Below are 19329 nucleotides of genomic sequence, written 5' to 3'. Positions count from 1 at the left end.
TTAAACTAGAGGTGCCAGCCACTAGGCGGCACCCATAATAAAGAAAATCCAACCAAACCAAAAGGATTTCCTTCTGCTTCTGGATCACAGATTGTTGACAAATGCCTTCTCAGAATAATTACTGTCAAATTGATGGGCTCAGAAGCGTATTCTTATTTGCATCTCCATAACAGAGTACTGTCACTGAGGCTGTGAAAATAAACCACAACCTTTCAACAACTGTCTGAAACAGTCATACCAAGTCTACTGGCTCGTCTCCGCTTAACAGTCACCTCCCAGTTTCTTCTGTCAGCACTGGGTTTGTTTTGCAAATATAAAACTATGACATGGCACAGGCAGCATGGCATCTGTGCCAATGAAGAACAGTTTCAAAATGCATGCAAACAAATATGAATACAAAACTGTCCCATACAGTTATGAATTATTATTTTCTTGATTTGGTCAATTAAGCTTCAATGAATTATGCGAAACAATCTTTCTAAGATTCTAATCCTATGCTTTTAATTACTCGTTTTGCTAAGTCAACCGTCCAAATCTAAATATATATTCAGTTTGCAAAAATAGAAAACATAAAAAAAACGCATTTCTTCACATTTATAAGAACCTCGACTTTCACAATTAATCTATCAAAACTGTTTATTAATTTTCAGTTGGTCAACTGATCAATAAAACTAATAATTGGAGCTCTACTGCAACAAAAACACTGAAACTAAAATGATAAAGAGTAGATATGTATTTATTGGGTGTGATGCCACTACACCAAAACATACATGGCCCATACATAATAATGTTGAGAAGAGATCCACAATTCATTCATGTTTACATTGTTCTTTTTCAAATAGGCAGAGAGAAACAAAAGGATCAAATATACTGTGTGGTGAACATGTCAGATGCTAAAAAGATTCTGGAGAAAGAGGTGCATGTGTTTGAACATTTAAATTTTCTAAAAAGACCATTTTTCAGTCCTTGCGTCCACTGATTTGATCAATCCCTTCCCCATGATCAGGAAGTCCTCCAGAATCGCCTCCACGTTAGGAACAGTCTTCACTTCCTCCCCCATCACCTCCACGCTCCGAGCAGACACCTGCGACGTCTGAGGGAGAGAGTAAAACATAAGGTCGGCGTGACAGTTGTTGACGGGTGAAAAATGAGCATATTGGACTTGACATCATAGTAGGGGTAGGGGACATGAGCATCTTAACCTTTACCTTAAAAGGCATCGAGATGAACGCCTTCGGTTTCCATAAAACTGCGATCACTGTTCCACCATGGGGATCACAGAAGAAGAGAGCGAGGTCTCCGAACGCCTCCTGGAAATATATCAGGTTAAGTGTTGGAATTCAGGAAATAAGCAGACTTTTTTTTGTTGCAGTTGTCGATTCCAAAAGCAAATCCTTTTATATTATATCCTTATTATAAATTGTTACTTCTTGATTGGTCGTAGCCAAACATGGGAAAAGAGAACACATTACACCAGTGGTAGCATCACAGCACAGGTTGCCCGTTACACTAGGGATATATTTAAAAATTGTCTTACCAGAAATTTGCCTGGCACCTTTTTTATCTTTTAAATTATCAATCGGATTATGTTTCAATCTGCTCGCTTGTTAAACGAATCACAAACATGTTGAGGCAGCTTTCTGTCATCGGGCGTCAACGCTGCTGAACTAACTGAACTAACGTGCATTCTCTGTCAACACAGTTCAGAAAGAGCTCAAACCTTTGTTATAAATAAATGTAACCATGACTGATTTTTCTTTATAACATTAACATTGCCTTACTCAATTATTTAAATTTTTTCCATAAATTTGTTGTAACATATTTCCCCTTCTGTTTTTCAGCTCGTGTTCTTCTGTTTTATGTCATGGAATTTGATCTGCATGTTAAACTGTGAATACTATGAATCTGAATGCAAGAACAACCGAGTAAGAGGCTCCGGACTCTCTCCACAGTTTATCATACAAGCCCCCTAGTAAAATGTCTAAGCCCATTTGTGAACACAGCAGGAGGTCTGCTGCACAGCAAGTGAGAGATTGTGTTGATGACGTTTATTACATGCAACAAACACAAAACGGAAAAGGAAACAAATATCTCAGGATGAAACAGTTGTGTCCTACATGCTGCTGTGTTTGTGTGAAAGGCAAACTCCAGAAAAAAAAACAATCGTGGAGACTTTCTCTGGAGTTCAGGTCTGAAAACGGCTTCAGTCATTTACCTCTATTCGATAAGCTCAGTGAAAAGGTGGCGTGCATGAGTGCAGCAGCTCTTTGCTGGTATGGTGGTTGATGTGGTTTCAAATGTTAAATGAACTTAACTTGAGGACAACTTATCTCATTGTATCCTGCACAATGACAATAAAGCTTTCCATTCTTTTCTATATCAGCTCTCGGATTGACTGATGATCCCTGCCATTGAGGGCTAGGTGTACACAGTGTACACTGTGCACAGGCTGTATTGGCTGCATAATGTAGCAAATGTCCTTTCATCGCACTAATGGTTGATGGGGACAAACAACAAGAAGAGAGACGGAGTGAGAAGGACAAAGGCAAAGAGAGAGGTCAAGCGTCAAGAGGCTTGCTGAGAAATATGCTTTAACATACAAGTCATGTATACGAGTGTGAAAATATTGGATATTACTGCTTTAGTAAAAAAGAAAGAGATAACATCAGTGTTCATGCATCAATGTCATGGCTTTTTGAACAATGCACGGACATGAAAGTTTACTGGATATTTCCCAGTTATCCGTTTTATCATGAAGCTACTGGACGTCACATACATTATTCCTCTGAGCATCCAGCTGCAAGTTGTGTGCATAAATCCTGCTTCACATTTTTATCAAGGTGATGTGAAACTGACACCCTCCCTGACAGACTCACTCTGAGCTCGGCAAGGTAGAGCGACACCGGGTTGTAGTCGATGACAGGCAAGGCCCCCCCGGTCTGGATCGCGCCGCCAGTCATCCTGCCCCTGCTGAAGTTGACAGCGGGGGGGTCTACTGCTTGCGCGAGGAGGGGAACCTGCTTCGGGCTCAGGTGGATCAAGACGTCGTAGGCGTCCAGAGGAGGACGCATGATCACCTGCACACAAACACAAGTGGATCAGTACAGAGGTATTTAATGATAGTTCGCTAAAACATTGGATCATTTAAGAAATGGTGAGTGAAAGAGATTTCAAGTGACTGCTACTCACCCTGACATCTTGAATCTGGCTGCCGTCCATCAGCTGATGTTCCAGTACTTTCAGACTCTCTGCAGCCACCATCACCACACGCTGCAGCATCTGAAAACACAACCAAAAGTAGCTTTAGACATTCTGGAGGTTATGCTTTCATCCCTGTCAGTTTGTTGGAAGGTTTGATTGTTTGTCAGCAGGATTACAAAAACGCTACTCAACAGATTTCCATGAAACTTGGTTTAAGGATGGGACAAGAAACCATTTAACATAGTGATCATTTTTTTTATTTTTCTAATTTCACCAATTTCCCACAGAATAATTTATGGATTTATGGAGGGGATAAAAAGAGTCATATTTCAGGTAATGATTTTTACCAGTTTGCAATTTGGTGTGGCTCGATTCAATTTAAGGAATCTGTTGGGCCTTGGTCGAGTTATTTAATCTACTGGTTGCCATTACAATTATCACTGTAATAACAACTGAATGCCCACAAAGGCAACGCCATCATAAATAACATTACATTTAGAGCAATATCCTGGAGTGTAGTGAGAACCTAGTGATAAGCCTTATCTAATCCACTAAGACAAACAGAGGGATCCAAACACAAGTAGTAAGAGGTTCTTTGTTCATTTACACAATTATAAAAACAATAAGCATAATAATAAAGATGGGATGCAGGTAAAAAAAAAAAATCATGATCTTTTAAAAGGGTACTTATAATGACTCCTTACTGACGAACTGAACTTCTCAAACATTTCAGATTGTTCATTCGCATACAATGTTGTTTGTATTTTAACTACTCTTGGACAGATGGACCAAATTATGATGATTATGTTCATTCATCAGGATAATTATTTCTTTTACGGGGTCAGTGGGCTGGTCTGCGGCCGTGGACACGGTCTGCATATTGTTGACTGAAAGCATCATGTGAATTCAGAAAGAAAAACTTAAACATTCATTCTGATTCACTGCATCCCAATCTGCTCCCTAGTGGTCATTCAGAGGCATTGAAACAACTACAAATAACCCACCAGGTCACTCGCTCATCATCTATGTTTTTGTCTTGAAAGATGTTTTCAGGTTTGGGAGTCAGTGAGGGTGGGCATGTGAATCAAAAATATATATTTATATAAACTCATGCAACCTGTGCTTCCAGAGGGGGGAAAATTGACATAAACCTGAACATTACAATTTTGCTAATTAAGTCCAAGATGACGTCACAGTGGACAAAGATCCTGCTCTCAGCCGGCGTATAAAAGAGGATGGTGGGAGAGGCTTGGAGTCAATGTTGGGCTTGTAGGTGGGAGCGGAGTGGGCGAGCGCAGGAAACTTATCTGGGTCAGCTACGCACCATGGGGAGCTGCTGCTTGCATCTTTTTAGGACACTACTGTGCACGGCTGGACTCTTATACAGCTACGCTCACATCCACACAGAGGAATACAGAACTAAACATTTACCTTATTTCACCACGTCAGAAAACGGCAATGAACAGCAACTGGTGAGCTTAACCTGACGGTCTCCAAAACACATATGAAGTGCTTTCAAAGAGTGGGCTAAGGAGGCTGTGGATATAATACGTGACATTGAGCCTTTGAAACGTTGTTAATTAATTCATATTTTGGTTATATGCTTAAGTAATAAATACAATTTCTGCATTTCCAGATCAATGATTTACATGAGGTTTTGGAAAGACTTCAGAACCATCAATTTCCAGCTCTGAGAAAAAAGCACGGCTATTTGCCTGTGGTGAGTAGTGCAGACAATCATCCCGTCTAAAATCTGTTTCGAGAAAAACATTTATCATCTTTCCAGAGACATTTACTGTTTACTTATAAAGAGTAAATCATTAATCAATACTTCTTATAATAGTTTCATATCTTTTGACAGTGTGATCCAGGAGAACAATGTGCACTGAGGAAAGGCTCCAGGATCGGGAAACTATGCGACTGCTCTTTGCCAAGAACATGCAACTCTTTTCTGCACCGTTGTTTGTAATTAACTTTGTGTTTGTGACCTTGCTCATGTCATCATCCCATTTTGTCTTTTTCTGTGACTAACCACTTGTCATATATAATTGTTATTAAAATTCAGCATTGAGTGCTTATCTATTAAAATGTGTTGCTGTGCAAGTTGTGTTCGTGCGTTTGCGTGTCCACTGACCTGTACACTAGGTCCTCGCTTGGTCCACATCGATGTTTTTTTGTCCTTAGGCGTAGCTATAAACATGACAGGCAGAGACTCCCTGGAGGCCATGAAGTCATTCTTGATTTCTGTGTAGTCAGTGGCTACACGTGACCAAAGAAGAGAACAACAATTCAACTTTGCGTGGAAACAGCAACACATACGAGCAGGATGTTAAAGTATGTCGGGTGTGTAAATAGAAAGTGGACAGGAAGGATTTGTTTGTGTGACACGGAGAGAAGAGGGGTGTATTTGTGGGTGTGTGTGTGTGTGTGCGTGCGTGCCTAAGAGTTGGTTGTTGAGGTTGACCACCAGTGGGTTGTTCCTCCAGTCAAAGGAGGAGAGCAGATGAAGGAAGCGGAGGAAGCCCACCTGAGGAGAACTGGGGAACGAGGACAAATTCACTCACATGACCTACTGAACTAACAAAGGCATGTAAAGCATTATGTGTAGTTTTAGTAGTGTACATATTGTGATCTTTTTTTTATTGTGCTTCGGCACTGTTACTTTAATTCTGTTTTTCTATTATTGCTGTAACAAGTGAATTTCCCCATTGTGTGGATAAATAAAGAAATCTAATCTAATCTAAACAGACTGTGTTCTCGCAGACGACCCTGATAACGTGCACGGATTATCAAAAAAGTAGAAGTGGTAGTCACCCAGGAGGAGTGAAAGGTGCGGGCTGCATGAAAAGGGACGCCACCAGCAGGTCGGCCGCGTCCTCTGTAAAGTCCTCACTGAAGAGCTGAGCCCCCAGCCAGCGCTTGACCAGGCGACACACGGCCCCAAAACTTGGGTGCTCCTGCTGCAGCCTGACAAAAGAAAGATGGAATGTAAACAATGATGAAGAAAATAAAGTAATAGTGTAATTGCAGAGGAAGCAAAACAACAATGATACAGGGGGAAAAAAGGAAGAACAGGGAGGAATAAAAGTAGGTCATAAGTTGAAGAAAATTAAAACATGTTCCCAAAATAACTGTAAAGATTGTAGCTGCACCACTGCTATCGCAAACACAGGTTCTACTTTGCGTCACTGTTTGAGTTTTACCCATGTAATGTGCTTGTGAGCAGAGGCTTGTGAATTGTGGCCATCTCCAGAGCCTGAGCCTCCTCATTGTCCCTCACAACCAGCAGGCCCTCTGCATTCACGCTCTCCCTCAGCACCTGAGGCTCTCGATGATAGGCCACCTGCACCCGGAACGCCAAGCCGTCCTGGACAAATGAGCAAATGGAGGCGAGAGGATGTAAATAAACAATACAGTGAACTTCAATGAAAAAAAAAACAAAAAAAAGGGCCAAGGCTAAAAAAAATCCGCGATCTAATGATAAGATTCCAAGAAACTTGTTTTGCATTATCTCTACAGTCAAGTTCACAGACAACGTGAGTCATGTAAACAAACTCACCTTCCAGACATCCAGGTGTGTGGGGCAGGGCCTGCACGTATAATTATGTTGGTTCTTGAGCAACTCTCCCAGGCTGTTGTGAAAAGCGGCGCGGATATGACGGATAGCGAGGCGGTCGTGAGGCCACTTTCCACTCCCCTCCATGTGACAGATCACTGCAACAATGAGGGTTACCAACACATGTTTTAAGAGTCTATAAGGCCAGATACCTGTGGTTAAGTTGCTGTAATCTTCCAGCTTTGAATACAGGAGTTGAAAGTTAGTTGTTAAGCAATTTTGCATGTCGTCATCCATGAGAGTGAAAAGAAATTACAGGGAACACACGTCGTGCAAGGAAAAGAGAAATTAAGTGAGTGAAAATTGATGTGTAATGTAGTCTCTAAAGTAAACAGTGCATAACTTACTTAGCAGTACCACTTACATTTTAATTGCTATTCGTGGCTTTTATTATTTTATAAGAGTAGAGACACGAAAGCCAGGGGCTGACACAAAGGTAGATCAGGCACTAACCTGTGATAGGGGTGATATAAGGGGGGCACGGTTTGTCTTCCTTTGGCACCAATGATCTGGCAGTCTTTTCTCTCTCAAAGAAGGAATAGTCCAGCTTCAGTGGCTGAGGGGGAAAGACCTGCAAGGCACAGCTGACATGTTAGAACAGTCACAACGTACAATAGCCACAGCTGTCAACACCATTAGAACGGCTCTCTGAGCAGGCGCTGCATGGAAGAGGTCTTTAAAATGATACTGAATTACTAAAAATGTTGCTAATAATTACATGAATAAGAGCAATTTTCCTGTTGAGAACCAGAGGCTTTACCTGTGTGTATCTGAGCGCAGGGTGAGCTCCTTGCACTGCTGTGATGGCCAGAGGCAGACCCTCAAGCCTCCACAGTTTTCTACTCAGATCATCATAAGACTGAACCACCTTCAGACTGTCCTCCTCTCCTGTACTGGGCACCTGAAGACACAACTTCCAATCATTACTTGCACTATTGCTGATAAAAATGTCCTTTTGCACATTACTTTTCTTCTATGTGTACAACTTATATCAATTATATTATTCCTCAGGCACGCCTGTTATTGTGATATATTCACCTACTATACATTTATGTAAATGCAATGTATATTTGTTTATACTGCTATTTAGTTTACTACTGTGAAATTATACACATTTAATATATATGGCTCATACCATATTCATATTTTTTACCATACCTGCCTATAGACTAATAACAGTATATAGAAATGTCTACTTCACTGCAATTTACTCAAGTATGTCCTTATACAATCCGATGTAAAAGTGTACAATCTATTAATATTTCTGTTCCTTACTTTTTCTTTCTTATTGCATATTTTATTCTTAGTTATCCTCTATGTGTTCTTTCTAGACCTCATTCTGACTATCTGCTTCTGTAACAAGTGAATTTTTACTGCATGGGATCAATAAAGTTTCTTATCTAATGGTGCAATACTGACCCACTACACTGGTCGTCTGCATTATTTAAATATCATGCAATAACATAAACATGACATCAATTCAGGCCTTAAATAACATAATATAAATAACAAACAATAATATTTCAGAAAATAAACAAATTAATATATGTACACGGGTAAACAGATACTGCCGGGCACCCATAGCAGAATATACATTAAATGAATTGTATTTGTTTTCACTGAATCTCATCGACTTTATTTTCAATTTAAATGTCTAAAAACATGTCAATTAAATCGCAACGACTTACCTCACTTCCCGTCTTGATGACGTCATCCACCATCGCCCCCACATACCGCACACAGGACTCGGGGATCTCTGCGTGTCTGGTGGACAATAAATATCACATTTCCATTTAAAAGAGACAAGTGAGGCTTCCGCAAATCCACACCCCCCACTCTGCCTTCTGCTGTCAGGGAATGTGCTGAAGTCAACTGGGGCATGATACAGGGTTTTATTACATTCATGCGCTGGCAGTTAGCATTAGCTCGCTAGCTAACGGAAACATCCCTGGGCTCCGTGTGCCGCAGCGGCTCGGGACATGAAGCGGACCGGCAGGAGACGCAGCTCGGTGTGGGACTGCTTCGAACAAGTGGGCAACTTCGTCCGCTGCATGAAATGCGACGCGACGCTGAAGTACTGCGGCGGAGCCACCAGCACCATGATGCACCACATGAGCAGGCACCATCCGCACACCGCGCCGCTGGACGAGGACGAGAAGCCGGTGATCTGCACCGTCCAGTGCAGCAGCGAGGAGGAGAGCGCCGCAAACAACCAGGACATCATGCAGGTCAACGTCATGTCTCCCAACGTGGCGGCGAACATCCACGAGCGAGACTACGGGGAGAGGAAGCGCCTGAAGCGGAGCTCCGTGTGGGACATTTTCATCAAAGTGGACGACGAGGTCCACTGCACCATGTGTGACACCAAGCTGAAGTACAGGAGCAGCACCACCAGCATGATGTACCACATCAAGAGCAAGCACCCCGACACGATGCCTAATGACGGGGTGTCACTGGCCACACACGCCGAGGTGACTGAACTCATCTCCAGGATGATAGAGAAGGACATGCTCCCCATCAGCATGGTTAGTGGGGATGGGTTTCGAGAGCTACTTGCATACACAGTGCATAATTATAGAATGCCATCTACTGGTGATATCACACGTCTTATTGAAGGACACTTCCATGAGAAGGTGGAGGAGCTGGTGGTGCAGCTGGGTAGGGTGGAGAAAGTGGCTCTCACTGCTGAATTCTGGACAGCGCTGCCCTTCCAAAGGTACATCACAGTGTCCTGCTCGTACATCACAGAGGAGTGGCTGGGCAGGTCAGCCGTGCTGCAGACACACAAGCTGTCATCAGACAGTCAGCCCACTACAGACAGCGTCACAGAGAAGCTGCTCAACACCGTGAAGACGTGGGGCATCGAGGGGAAAGTGACTGCGTGTGTTCATAACAACACACAAGACATTTTGTCAGCACATGCGTGTTCCCGCGTCAGCTGGGACTACGCCACTTGCTTTGCCACTACACTGCAGCAGGCTGTCAGTAATGGGCTGAGTGGGGATTTAGTCCGCATCATAGTTTCTGCAGGGAAACTTGCCAAGCACTTCAGTCACAACATGCTGGCGGTTGAGGCCTTGGAGCAGAAGCAGGTTCAGATGTGCCTGCTGCAGCACAAGCTCATCCAGTCGAGCAAAGCTCGATGGGACACGATCTGTGATATGTTTGAACGCTTACTAGAGCAAAGGTGGGCTATTAAAGCTGTGCTCTCCGATCGCACAGTCACCAACAGACAGGAAGCCCAGACCCTTGAGATTGAAGATGACTACTGGCAAATAATTGAGAATTTCACACCTGTGCTGGCAACCTTGAAATGGGCAACGACAGTCATATCTGCTGAAACAGAGGTGTCCATTTCAAACATCTACCCAATCACATTCAGCCTCATTCAGACTCACCTTGTGCCAAGAGAGAATGATGTTGAACAAGTGTCAGAGTTTAAGGTGAAAGTTCAGACGTCGCTTAGGAGTCACATGGAGGTAGGCATGAACTAAGTAAAATACATTTGGTTATATAACGACAAAAATAATCTTCCTCTTCATATATATTCCCTTTTTGTTATTCTACTGTTTGCAGGTCGACTCTAATGACTTGTCGTCCAAACCAGCTCTGATCGCCTCCATGCTGGACCCTCGTCACAAACATCTCAGCTTCCTGACGCCGACAGGGAGACTGGCTGCCAAGGTCAAACTGCACGAGCTGGTTTCAAAGTTAGATGTCGTAACGACCACAGTGGGTCCAAAGGATGAACAGCAAGAAACCCTGATCACACCTGATATTAGCCAGGTGGCCATGCCCACACAAATGAGAAGTGACACCAAAAACACCATGATGTTGCTCCTCGGAGACAACTACAGCTCCTCCTACGCCACAGACTCCGAGGCTCAGGTAGACTACTACTTGAGAGACATCGCCCCCTCGTTGGACATAAACCCCCTTGATTGGTGGAGGGTGAATGGGCCGAGATTCCCCAAACTGGCCACTCTGGCAAGACACTATTTGTGCGTACCCGGGGTATCGCTACCGTCTTTGTTGTCTGAGTCTGGACAAGCGTTTGCTACAATGCGAACAAGACTGAGCCCAGAGCATGTTGACATGATGATCTTTGTAAACCGAAATGCGTAATTTATATAACCCAACATGATGAAGGTTTACACTGACTTCCTGTACTGATCATAGAGTACGGCTACTGTGGTGCAGCGGTGGACACAACAACATTCAGAAAGAAAGGGGCGATAACAAGGCTTTAACAACAGGTGCTTCCCCAATGCTGACGACAAAAAAAGTTAATTGATTATATTTATATGGCGCTTTTCCTGTCTTAGAGACTGCTCAACGCACTTTACAGTACGAGTTTCATGAACCCATTCACACACGCATTCATATGGTGTTTCTTCTACTACACCATTTGTAAACAGTCAGGAAAGATGTCAGATTCAGTATTTTGCCAATGGGCACTTCAAGATGCATACTCTAGGAGACGGGGATCGAACAACTGACCCTCTTTACCTCCTGAGCCACAGCTGCCCACAGGTCCCTCTGAGAATTAAACTCTGCCATTAAAAGTCCAGAGTGCGAACTGTTAAACATGGAGCCACATGGGAACTCACTTTACAGTAGTTGATATCAGCTGAATTGCAGTTGAATACTTAGCTATGTAAAGCCAGTGTTTAATTTATGTCAGCAACATTATAAGTCACCTTAGAAGAGTAATGTTTGTAACATGGTAGTTCCAAAGTACATGTCTTTATAATCATGTAGCTGTCTTCAAAAACAATGAGGAAAAACAAAGAATCTTTGTTACCATGGTATCAAAGTAAATATTTGTACAGAGAGGAACACACTGAACAAACTACCAATGTATAATAACCAGTATTAATGTGATGGCTGTCAATGATAAAATACATACAGCTGTAGCAGGTGTGAGATGATCTGTTTGGGGACCAGTCGTTTCTGGCACATGCTCTCTCCTTCCCACAGCACGGCCTCGGTGATGCCGCCGTCCTGGAAGCGGCGCAGCTCGGAGCGAGAACCCCACAGCTGCAGAAACTCGGCTGCCTAGCAGGGCAAATGTCAGCCGTATTAGAACTGCAACCAATTTGTTGCCACAACTACTACATTTAGATTACTAAAACCCTAAGCATATTTTAACCATACTACATACTAATATTAACCATGGTACGGTGAGCATGTGTAACTTTAAGCCTGTGGGACAATGTAGTACCAGTGTGCTCCCTCTTCACTGCACTTTTGATACTGAACTCAAATCAACTAAAGTTTAACTCCTGTAACCACATTGGGAAAAGAAGGAGGAATGAAACACTCCACACATGCACAGAAGACAGACACTGGTGAGGTTACCCTGGGGCTGTCTGCAGGTGGACCTCTTTCAAGCACAGAGGCGGCCAGCTCCGGCCTCAGGAGCAGTCCGAAGGAGAGAGGAGGTTGAGCTTTGTGTTTTGGGGCTTCACTCTCCACAGACCACTGTGATGAAACCAAAAAATGAATCAAGTTCAACAACTTCAGTGGTTCAGTGGTGTAGAATGTAAATATATTTTGACGGGCACTTTTAATCACTAACATGCACTGCTGTAGTAGTATTAATGCAGATGTAATAACCTCCACTTAGGTTATGTTTATGTTTGACAGCAGGAATTCGAAAAAAAGCGACTCAACAGATTTGCATGAAATCTGGATCTAGTGAAAACAAATGCTTCACATGGGGACTGTTCTGCCTTTGCTACTAGTAGCACAGAATATTTACAATTATGGGAGGAGCACATACCTCCACCAAGGCCCAACAGTCCCCTTAAAGCCAATCAAGCTTCACCAAATTGCAAAGATGTAGATATCAGTTCTATCAATATGCTTGATTTTTGTGATCAAGATCTCAGCATTATTACTTGAAGAATTCATAAAAATTTCAAAATATGCTGTGTAAAAATCAGTTCAGCGTTTTTGCATTATCCTGCTAACTGCCAGACAAACAGACTTATGGCAAAACAAACAACCTCCTTGTTGGAGTTAAAAAAATTGGTGTGGACCACTGTATAGCCAAAATGTAAATCATTCCCACCTCAGGGTCAGGAGAGAGGGAGTGGGTGATGAGGTGAATCCTTTGGCCCAGTCCTTGCTGAAGCAGTGACAGTAGGAACGGGAGAGCAGCATGGACATAATTCCCACTGTGGTCCATCAGCTCATTGAGGAGATTCAGTTTCTTACAGCTGGACTGAAGCTTGGCCAGCTCACATAACCTGAGTGGAAGAGGAACCGACAGGATGAGGAAGGGAAGACTAACAGGATGAGAAAAGTTGTTGTTGCATTAGTTGTTGATCTGAGCCGTACTGGAATACGTGGTCGCTTGTCCTTATCATGGGTTTGGGCGTCATGAGGAGGCTGTGGAACCCATCCACCGTGGGGTTGTCCCAGAACTGCATCGACACAGACGCCTCGTGCTGCAGCTGAGAACCGATTTGAAAACGGTCAAAACCTGTTGCTTCCTCTCATTGGTGAAAACGTAATAATCGAGCATTCGTTTTTACAGTATTTACCTGTTTGTAGGTACAAGCAGTCACATCAGCACACATGTTGAGATGTCCCGAGGGGTCGACAAACACCACCTGGAAAGCACTGTGGAACTCAGCGAGAGATGGCTGCGGGGACAGAAAGTAGGAATAGAATAATAGCGATTCATTTATAAAGTGTGAAAAAATTACATTGCCAGGTTTGCAGTCTTGAATTCAAGCTGGTCCACTCACAGCTGTAGAGTCTGGATTTTTGGCAAGGCTGATCCCGTTCACGGTCAGGTCTGTAGAGGCTGAGGGTTAGAGTGACAGGTGTGGAAGTTACAAGACATTCAAAACAGTGGAACGCAAATTATTATTACATTGATTTATCACCTTATAATATAGACATATTATACAATATAAAAAAAATGGGGAAGTAAGTGGATTTAAAATGTTCTTACCCAGAAAGTTCAAGCTGTTTCGAAGCAGCTGATAGGCCGTCATGGTGTTACTGACTTTGCGAGTGGTTAGCAAATAGGCCAGAAGCATTGAAGACAGGAATCCATTAAAGCAACCAGTGCCCTGTAAGACAGATAAACAGGGTCAGAAGAATACAAAACAGACGTAAGCTCTGTGCAACAATCAAATGAGCCTCTTGCCTGGTCGAGCTCTCTCTGACGAAGCCAGACTTTGAGCAAAGCCACCCCTTCTGAAAAAGCTGAGCAGTGGGAGCTGACAGCCGAAAGAAACTGGAGGTGAGCCCTGGGCAGTAAATCCCCCAGAACAGAGCTGTTGTAATGTGGAGTGGGTGGTTCACTGCTCTCTGTAGCAAACGAGAAAAGATAAAGGTTTAGAAAGGGATATTTCCAGGATTCCCCTATGATAATTGTCTAAGTCGTTTTTTTTATGGATAATATCTGAAGAACTAGCCTTACCAGACTGGGCCGTCTGCAGTCCAGTGTACCACTCTGTCCGGATATTATTCCTCTGGGGGTGAAAACGACTGGGCTTGAAGAACCCAGGAGGTGGACACGCATGCACGCGCACCATGAAGCTGGAAGAGTCTTGAATGGACACCACAACACATCATGTCTCACAATCATAGACAGATAAAAACATACAAAGAAGAGTCATTGCTAAAAATCCATCCAATGAAAACTAAATGCAATGCCCTTAGAGGCTGTCAGTATGGTGTGAGGGAAAAAGTTAGATACCAGGAGGGGTCAGCAGCAGGACGGGTCGGAGTCGGTTTCCGTGGAGACATGAATAACGCATGGTGCCGATCTCGGATGAGGATACGAGATGCTGGGCCAGGCCCGCAAGGTACAGCGCTCTTTTTCTAGGATACCTCTGGTTCAAGACGTCCTTTGGGTGGAGGACATTCTAATAACAGAGGGATTAGCAGAACCAAAAGAGGTCAGTGTCTCTTAGAATCTAATATTTGTTTTGCTTTCAGCCTGTGAAAAGGAGGCAAGTGACTTACTCCTGGGATTGTGACAGCCAGGTCCACCATGACGCGTGGTTTGGTGCAGGTGCCCAGGGGGTAGCTGCCGATCAGGTCAACAGAGGCAGGAGCTGTCATGTGGAACCTGCCTTTTGTTGTTTTGGGCATCAGGAGGAAAGGGATCTTAACTGCACCTGACAGCCAAGACAGGTCACTAACCTGAACACGATAAAGAGTTTTTAAAGGGTGCTTGCATTTGTCTATGTGCGACTTTGTATAGAGCTGAATGAAGAGGTTAAAGCTAACTATCCCAGTAACAAACTTTTTCTCTACAAACCTCAACCTCTGGTGAATCTGGAACAGCCTGTAGCAGCCCGGTGACTGTCTGGACGAAGGCATCTATTTGCCGTTTCCTGTGCTCACTCAGTGTGACCTCCTTCAGCAGCTCCTCCATCTGTCAGTTTTGATAGATTTAAGAGTGTGTGAACGTTTAATGGTTACACAGGACAACAGGCTTGAATTAAGACAAATTAATTTCCTTTCCCTTCTCATGTCTCTGATGACACTTCTCTCTCAGGTCTCACCTGCATCTTCAGCAGGCTGCAGTGAAACAGGCTCTCCGCCTCCTTCAGCTGGTTGAGCTCCTGCGCAGTGGGAGGTCTGTACAGGTCACTTCGAGACAGCTTCACCGAGTGGTAGACCACCTTGTCATCAGGTCTGCTCCTTTTAGCTTTGACAGGAGCATCAGTGTCCTCCGCCTCATCAGCGGGAACAGAGGGAGTCATCTGTGAAACAACACACAGCACAAAATGAGGCAGCAGCAACAACACCACCTCAGACTGACTCAACTTCTGACATGTTTGTTATTATTATGGAAGGGAATCACCATAAGGTTATGAATGTGATAATTGTTATACTAGAACAGCTTTATTTCAGGATATACCTAGTGAAGGTTACAAAGTGTTACACAAAATACATGGGAATAAAATGACACAGAAAAATAAAAGGAAATATTTAAACAATAACTACTAAAACCAGTTAAAATCAACATTAAAAGGCTTTCTTAAACAAAAATATATTCTAAGCATCGATTTAAAAAGAGGAAGAGCTGACAAGTCTAATCTCTTCTGGCAAGGAATTTGAGAGCCTTTGGGCCCTGATGGCAGGAGCCTGGTCACCATCATCCAAACGCCTTGACTTAGGAACTACTAGGAATCGTTGTTAGAAAATTTTAGATATAAGGCTTGGAGCATTGAGAGTTAGTAAATTGACTGCTAGATGGTCAAGACCATCCAGTAATACCTTTTTACCAGTTTTTCTGACTTTAGCATCTGAAAGTGACAAGACATCAATTTCGTGATAGCCGTGAAACACTAAGTTACATTTCTCAGATGACCAACCAGATGCGTTGCAGTGATTGAAGTCTCCATTAAAATGACTGATAGGTGGAAAAAACTGGACCAAGAACAGAAGCTTGTGGTACTCTGCACGTCAGTGGAGCTGACTATGAAATATGATTAACCATGCAAGCATAAAATCCTCTGTGAGATGTGACTTCAACCATTAAGGAGCAGTATTGTATGAGCGTTAACTCTGGTGTTTGTCAAACCCCCGTCATTCTGTTTCAATAACTCTGTAGGTAATGGAAACCAATGTAACGTGACTGTGGAGTTGTACGTAAAGCATGAGAGCAACATCCATGCAGCAGTGAGTTAGCATCGAAAAGCTAAGCTAGGTTCATGCTAAACGCGTCCTATCTTACCTCGAGCGGCTCCTCTGCGTCTGTCTGCTCCTTTTTCATGTCTGGTGTGTTCTCAGGTTGACTATAACTCCTGATTTATTTAGTTTGGATCCACACCACTCTTCCTTCTTGCGTTCTCACGTGTGCACAGGGTTAGCTAAACTTGCTACCAGGACACGATTCCCCTGATTGGTGGAGAGGCTGAAGCGGTGAGCGGTGATTGGCTCGATGCTCATCAAGCCCGCCCACTCATCGACTACAGCAAGATAGGTTGCAGGAGCAGGCTGCCATATGCGCTGCGTTAAAAAAAATAAAATAATAACCTCCTTTCCTAACCACTGCTCCTTCACTCTGAATGAAAACGACACGAGGTCAAGGGAAGATGTTAAGGATGATACGTAAGGAGCTAGGAAAAGAGAGACACTGTGGAATCCGCACAGTGGGTTTGCACAAATAACTTCATTTACACCAGGAGATCTCACAAAAAGTTACTTTAGTAATGCTTTCAAAACAGGATAACACGTCCTGAGAATAGATGTTTTCAGCTTCTACAGTTTATTGTTTACACTCACAACAAAATAGATTTAATTGCATATGAAAATAAAACAAACCGGACTGAAATGTTGAAATAATATAATAAGATGAGAAGTATACGAGGAGAAAAGCCAGGGGAGGCTCCTGGTACAGGCGACATAGGGGGTTGCCAAGGGCGCAAAATGACGAGAGGGCGGCACAGAGACTGATCTATCATGACCTATACAAAGCGGTCCGCCTCATTTCCTCGCCCATTTAAAATACTTCCCGGCAGCGGAATGCTGGGAAGAACCGGTAAGCGCCACGGCCACTCACACATACACACAATCACATAATCTCATGTGGGGGGCTGGCGCCTACAGGCTTGCGTAGGTCAGTCACCTGTGAACACCAGCATCATTGACCCCTGAACCAGCGCGGAGAAATGATGATAATGATGACAAATTTTATATAAAAAAAAATGAAATATAAAATAAAATATGAAAACAATTTAATAAAATAAATTAAAAAAAATAATATCCTGTGCAGAAACCCACTGCGCACTTCCTGCGCAGAAGCCCATTGCAGGAATTGCGCGCGCATTTAATTATATTTTGTAAAAAATTTTGTAAATTTTTTTTTCTTCCTGTTTTTGTATTTAATTAATTTAAATTTACATATTTCCTCCGTGTGAAGCCGTGGCTCTCCGTCTCTGGCGATCGAGGCCGACGCAGATCGACTGCTGAGGTTTATTAAAAGTCACAAAAGCATCTGGAAAACCTCCAGTGAATCTTCCCGAGGCGGCGAGGACATGAATAAAGGAAGCGATGGAGATGAGGAGAAGAAGCTGCAGAGGAGAGAACATTTCTTTAAAGGTCAAGGTGGAATATTCCTTTCCTAGAAACACCTCTGACTGCTCTCCACAGCACCCCCTGTCCTTCACGCTTTAAGCTAGATGTTCAAATTCAGCCTCGAGCATTAGCCCATGCTAGCATTGTTGGGATTTGTTCCATAGCGACGTCAGTTAGGCTGGAAACCAACCAGCAACATTTCCAAATTCATGATATTAGCATCTGCAATTTAACATTATGATGTTTTACAAAATTAAACCTTTCAGATCTTCAGCATAGTGACTCAGAAATGACTCTGTGGATAGGGGAGAGTGAGGTAATGTGGGACATCGGGTAATGTGAGACACCCCCTGTATCTAGGCAACGGAACACATGTGTGGTCATTTGACCATTATGTTTTCAAGCCCCTCCCATTCCCCCCTTGTCATGAAGGAGAAGTTGGTGCTGGTTCTGTGGAAAGTATGTTTTTATGTAAAAGTACATTTTCTTGCTCTGAACTTAATCAACTGTTGTGTCAAATCAAATTGATTCAGTTAGAAAAACTTATGTCATACATGTTGGTGAACTTCCAACATATAAAACCATTTGATTGATGCTAGCTGAAGATTAGCCTGAATTGCTAAAAGAGATGTTGTTTTTCTAAAACGGTGGCTGTGGGATAAAGTGGGACAAATGCTGTGGGGTGAAGGGAGACAGTGTCTCCCTTCACCCCACCATGAAGCACAAGTTAAGTTTAGGCTTAAACATATTTTAGTGTTATATTACATTATATATGTTTTATTTTTAATGTCATAAACATTGTAGAAAAGCCATCATGCCAAGAAACTACAACAGGAAGACTACCTGGGGCCAAACACCCCTCGCAGAGATGGAGAGTGCAGCCACTGAGGTCATGCAAGGAAAGAAGTCCTAAAGAAAAGCTGGAAGGGATAGAAATATTGACAAGACAACCCTCAAAAGATTCATAAAGAAAAAGAGAAAGGGAAAGTAAAATCAGTAGCCTGGGGTGCAGTAGCTGAGGTAAAGAGAATATTCACAGATGAGATGGAGGAGGAGCTTGCCAAACACTTGAAACAACTAGCTGACCAGTTCCATGGCCTTGCTCCAGTTAAGTGCCGTGAACTGGCATTTGAATACGCAGAGAAAAACAATATCCCTGTCCCTGCCAATTGGACAGAGAAACAATTTGCAGGTAAGCAAGCAAGAGATCACATGAATCATAATAATCATAAATGTGCTTAATTGACCAATCCCCATGATTCTGTTACCAGTCCGATATTAGTGGTTGTCAATCTAGCTGTCAGGATTTTAACTATTACAATGTGTTGTTAGGGTAGTTTTAAAGTGGAAAAAGTAAGTGGTCTTGTGTCTCACTGCACCCCGTAGCTGAGGTAAAGTGGGACACAAGACCACTTTTGTTAAAATAATCATATTTTCACTGCCCTTTGTCCTATAGA

At 43.0% G+C, this 19329-nt stretch overlaps 3 protein-coding genes across 3 annotated transcripts; 2 read left to right on the top strand and 1 right to left on the bottom strand.

Moving 5' to 3' along the window:
• Positions 1-718: 718 nt before the first annotated feature.
• On the bottom strand, positions 719-16666 carry nol6 (nucleolar protein 6 (RNA-associated)). The gene is made up of 26 exons (XM_053421579.1): positions 16530-16666; positions 15352-15552; positions 15105-15221; positions 14807-14986; positions 14538-14706; positions 14259-14387; positions 13983-14146; positions 13785-13905; positions 13576-13634; positions 13369-13470; positions 13163-13278; positions 12894-13071; positions 12179-12301; positions 11727-11875; positions 8506-8581; positions 7578-7718; positions 7271-7388; positions 6761-6915; positions 6405-6568; positions 6016-6168; positions 5641-5738; positions 5336-5460; positions 3190-3279; positions 2877-3077; positions 1209-1310; positions 719-1093 (listed from the first exon to the last, which is right to left on the bottom strand). The coding sequence occupies exons 1-26, from the start codon at positions 16566-16568 to the stop codon at positions 944-946; spliced, it is 3420 nt and encodes a 1139-aa protein (XP_053277554.1). The 5' UTR covers positions 16569-16666; the 3' UTR covers positions 719-943.
• LOC128438844 (cocaine- and amphetamine-regulated transcript protein) lies at positions 4482-5225 on the top strand. Its single transcript, XM_053421580.1, has 3 exons — positions 4482-4673; positions 4838-4921; positions 5063-5225. Exons 1-3 carry the CDS (start codon positions 4527-4529, stop codon positions 5168-5170), a joined length of 339 nt encoding a protein of 112 aa, XP_053277555.1. The 5' UTR covers positions 4482-4526; the 3' UTR covers positions 5171-5225.
• LOC128438842 (E3 SUMO-protein ligase ZBED1) lies at positions 8538-11748 on the top strand. The gene is made up of 2 exons (XM_053421577.1): positions 8538-10296; positions 10394-11748. The coding sequence occupies exons 1-2, from the start codon at positions 8797-8799 to the stop codon at positions 10940-10942; spliced, it is 2049 nt and encodes a 682-aa protein (XP_053277552.1). The 5' UTR covers positions 8538-8796; the 3' UTR covers positions 10943-11748.
• Positions 16667-19329: the final 2663 nt, after the last annotated feature.

The sequence above is a fragment of the Pleuronectes platessa genome, chromosome 4, assembly GCF_947347685.1.
Source record: "Pleuronectes platessa chromosome 4, fPlePla1.1, whole genome shotgun sequence".
NCBI classification, from domain to species: domain Eukaryota; kingdom Metazoa; phylum Chordata; class Actinopteri; order Pleuronectiformes; family Pleuronectidae; genus Pleuronectes; species Pleuronectes platessa.
The sequence above is the reverse complement of the archived record's forward strand: the minus strand, read 5'-3'. Positions and strand labels throughout refer to the sequence as shown.

What these genes read in the sequence shown, in the direction of transcription:
- LOC128438844 (XM_053421580.1), top strand. Translation starts at nt 4,527, where the DNA reads ATGGGGAGCTGCTGCTTGCATCTTTTTAGGACACTACTGTGCACGGCT. An exon ending in ACGGCAATGAACAGCAACTG is followed by an intron (nt 4,674 to 4,837) that starts GTGAGCTTAACC and finishes CTGCATTTCCAG; the next exon opens with ATCAATGATTTACATGAGGT. An exon ending in AGCACGGCTATTTGCCTGTG is followed by an intron (nt 4,922 to 5,062) that starts GTGAGTAGTGCA and finishes ATCTTTTGACAG; the next exon opens with TGTGATCCAGGAGAACAATG.
- LOC128438842 (XM_053421577.1), top strand. Translation starts at nt 8,797, where the DNA reads ATGAAGCGGACCGGCAGGAGACGCAGCTCGGTGTGGGACTGCTTCGAA. An exon ending in CGCTTAGGAGTCACATGGAG is followed by an intron (nt 10,297 to 10,393) that starts GTAGGCATGAAC and finishes TACTGTTTGCAG; the next exon opens with GTCGACTCTAATGACTTGTC.
- nol6 (XM_053421579.1), bottom strand. Translation starts at nt 16,568, where the DNA reads ATGAAAAAGGAGCAGACAGACGCAGAGGAGCCGCTCGAG. An exon ending in AAACAGCTTGAACTTTCTGG is followed by an intron (nt 13,635 to 13,784) that starts GTAAGAACATTT and finishes TCTAACCCTCAG; the next exon opens with CCTCTACAGACCTGACCGTG. An exon ending in GCCAGATTCAAGATGTCAGG is followed by an intron (nt 3,078 to 3,189) that starts GTGAGTAGCAGT and finishes GTTTGTGTGCAG; the next exon opens with GTGATCATGCGTCCTCCTCT.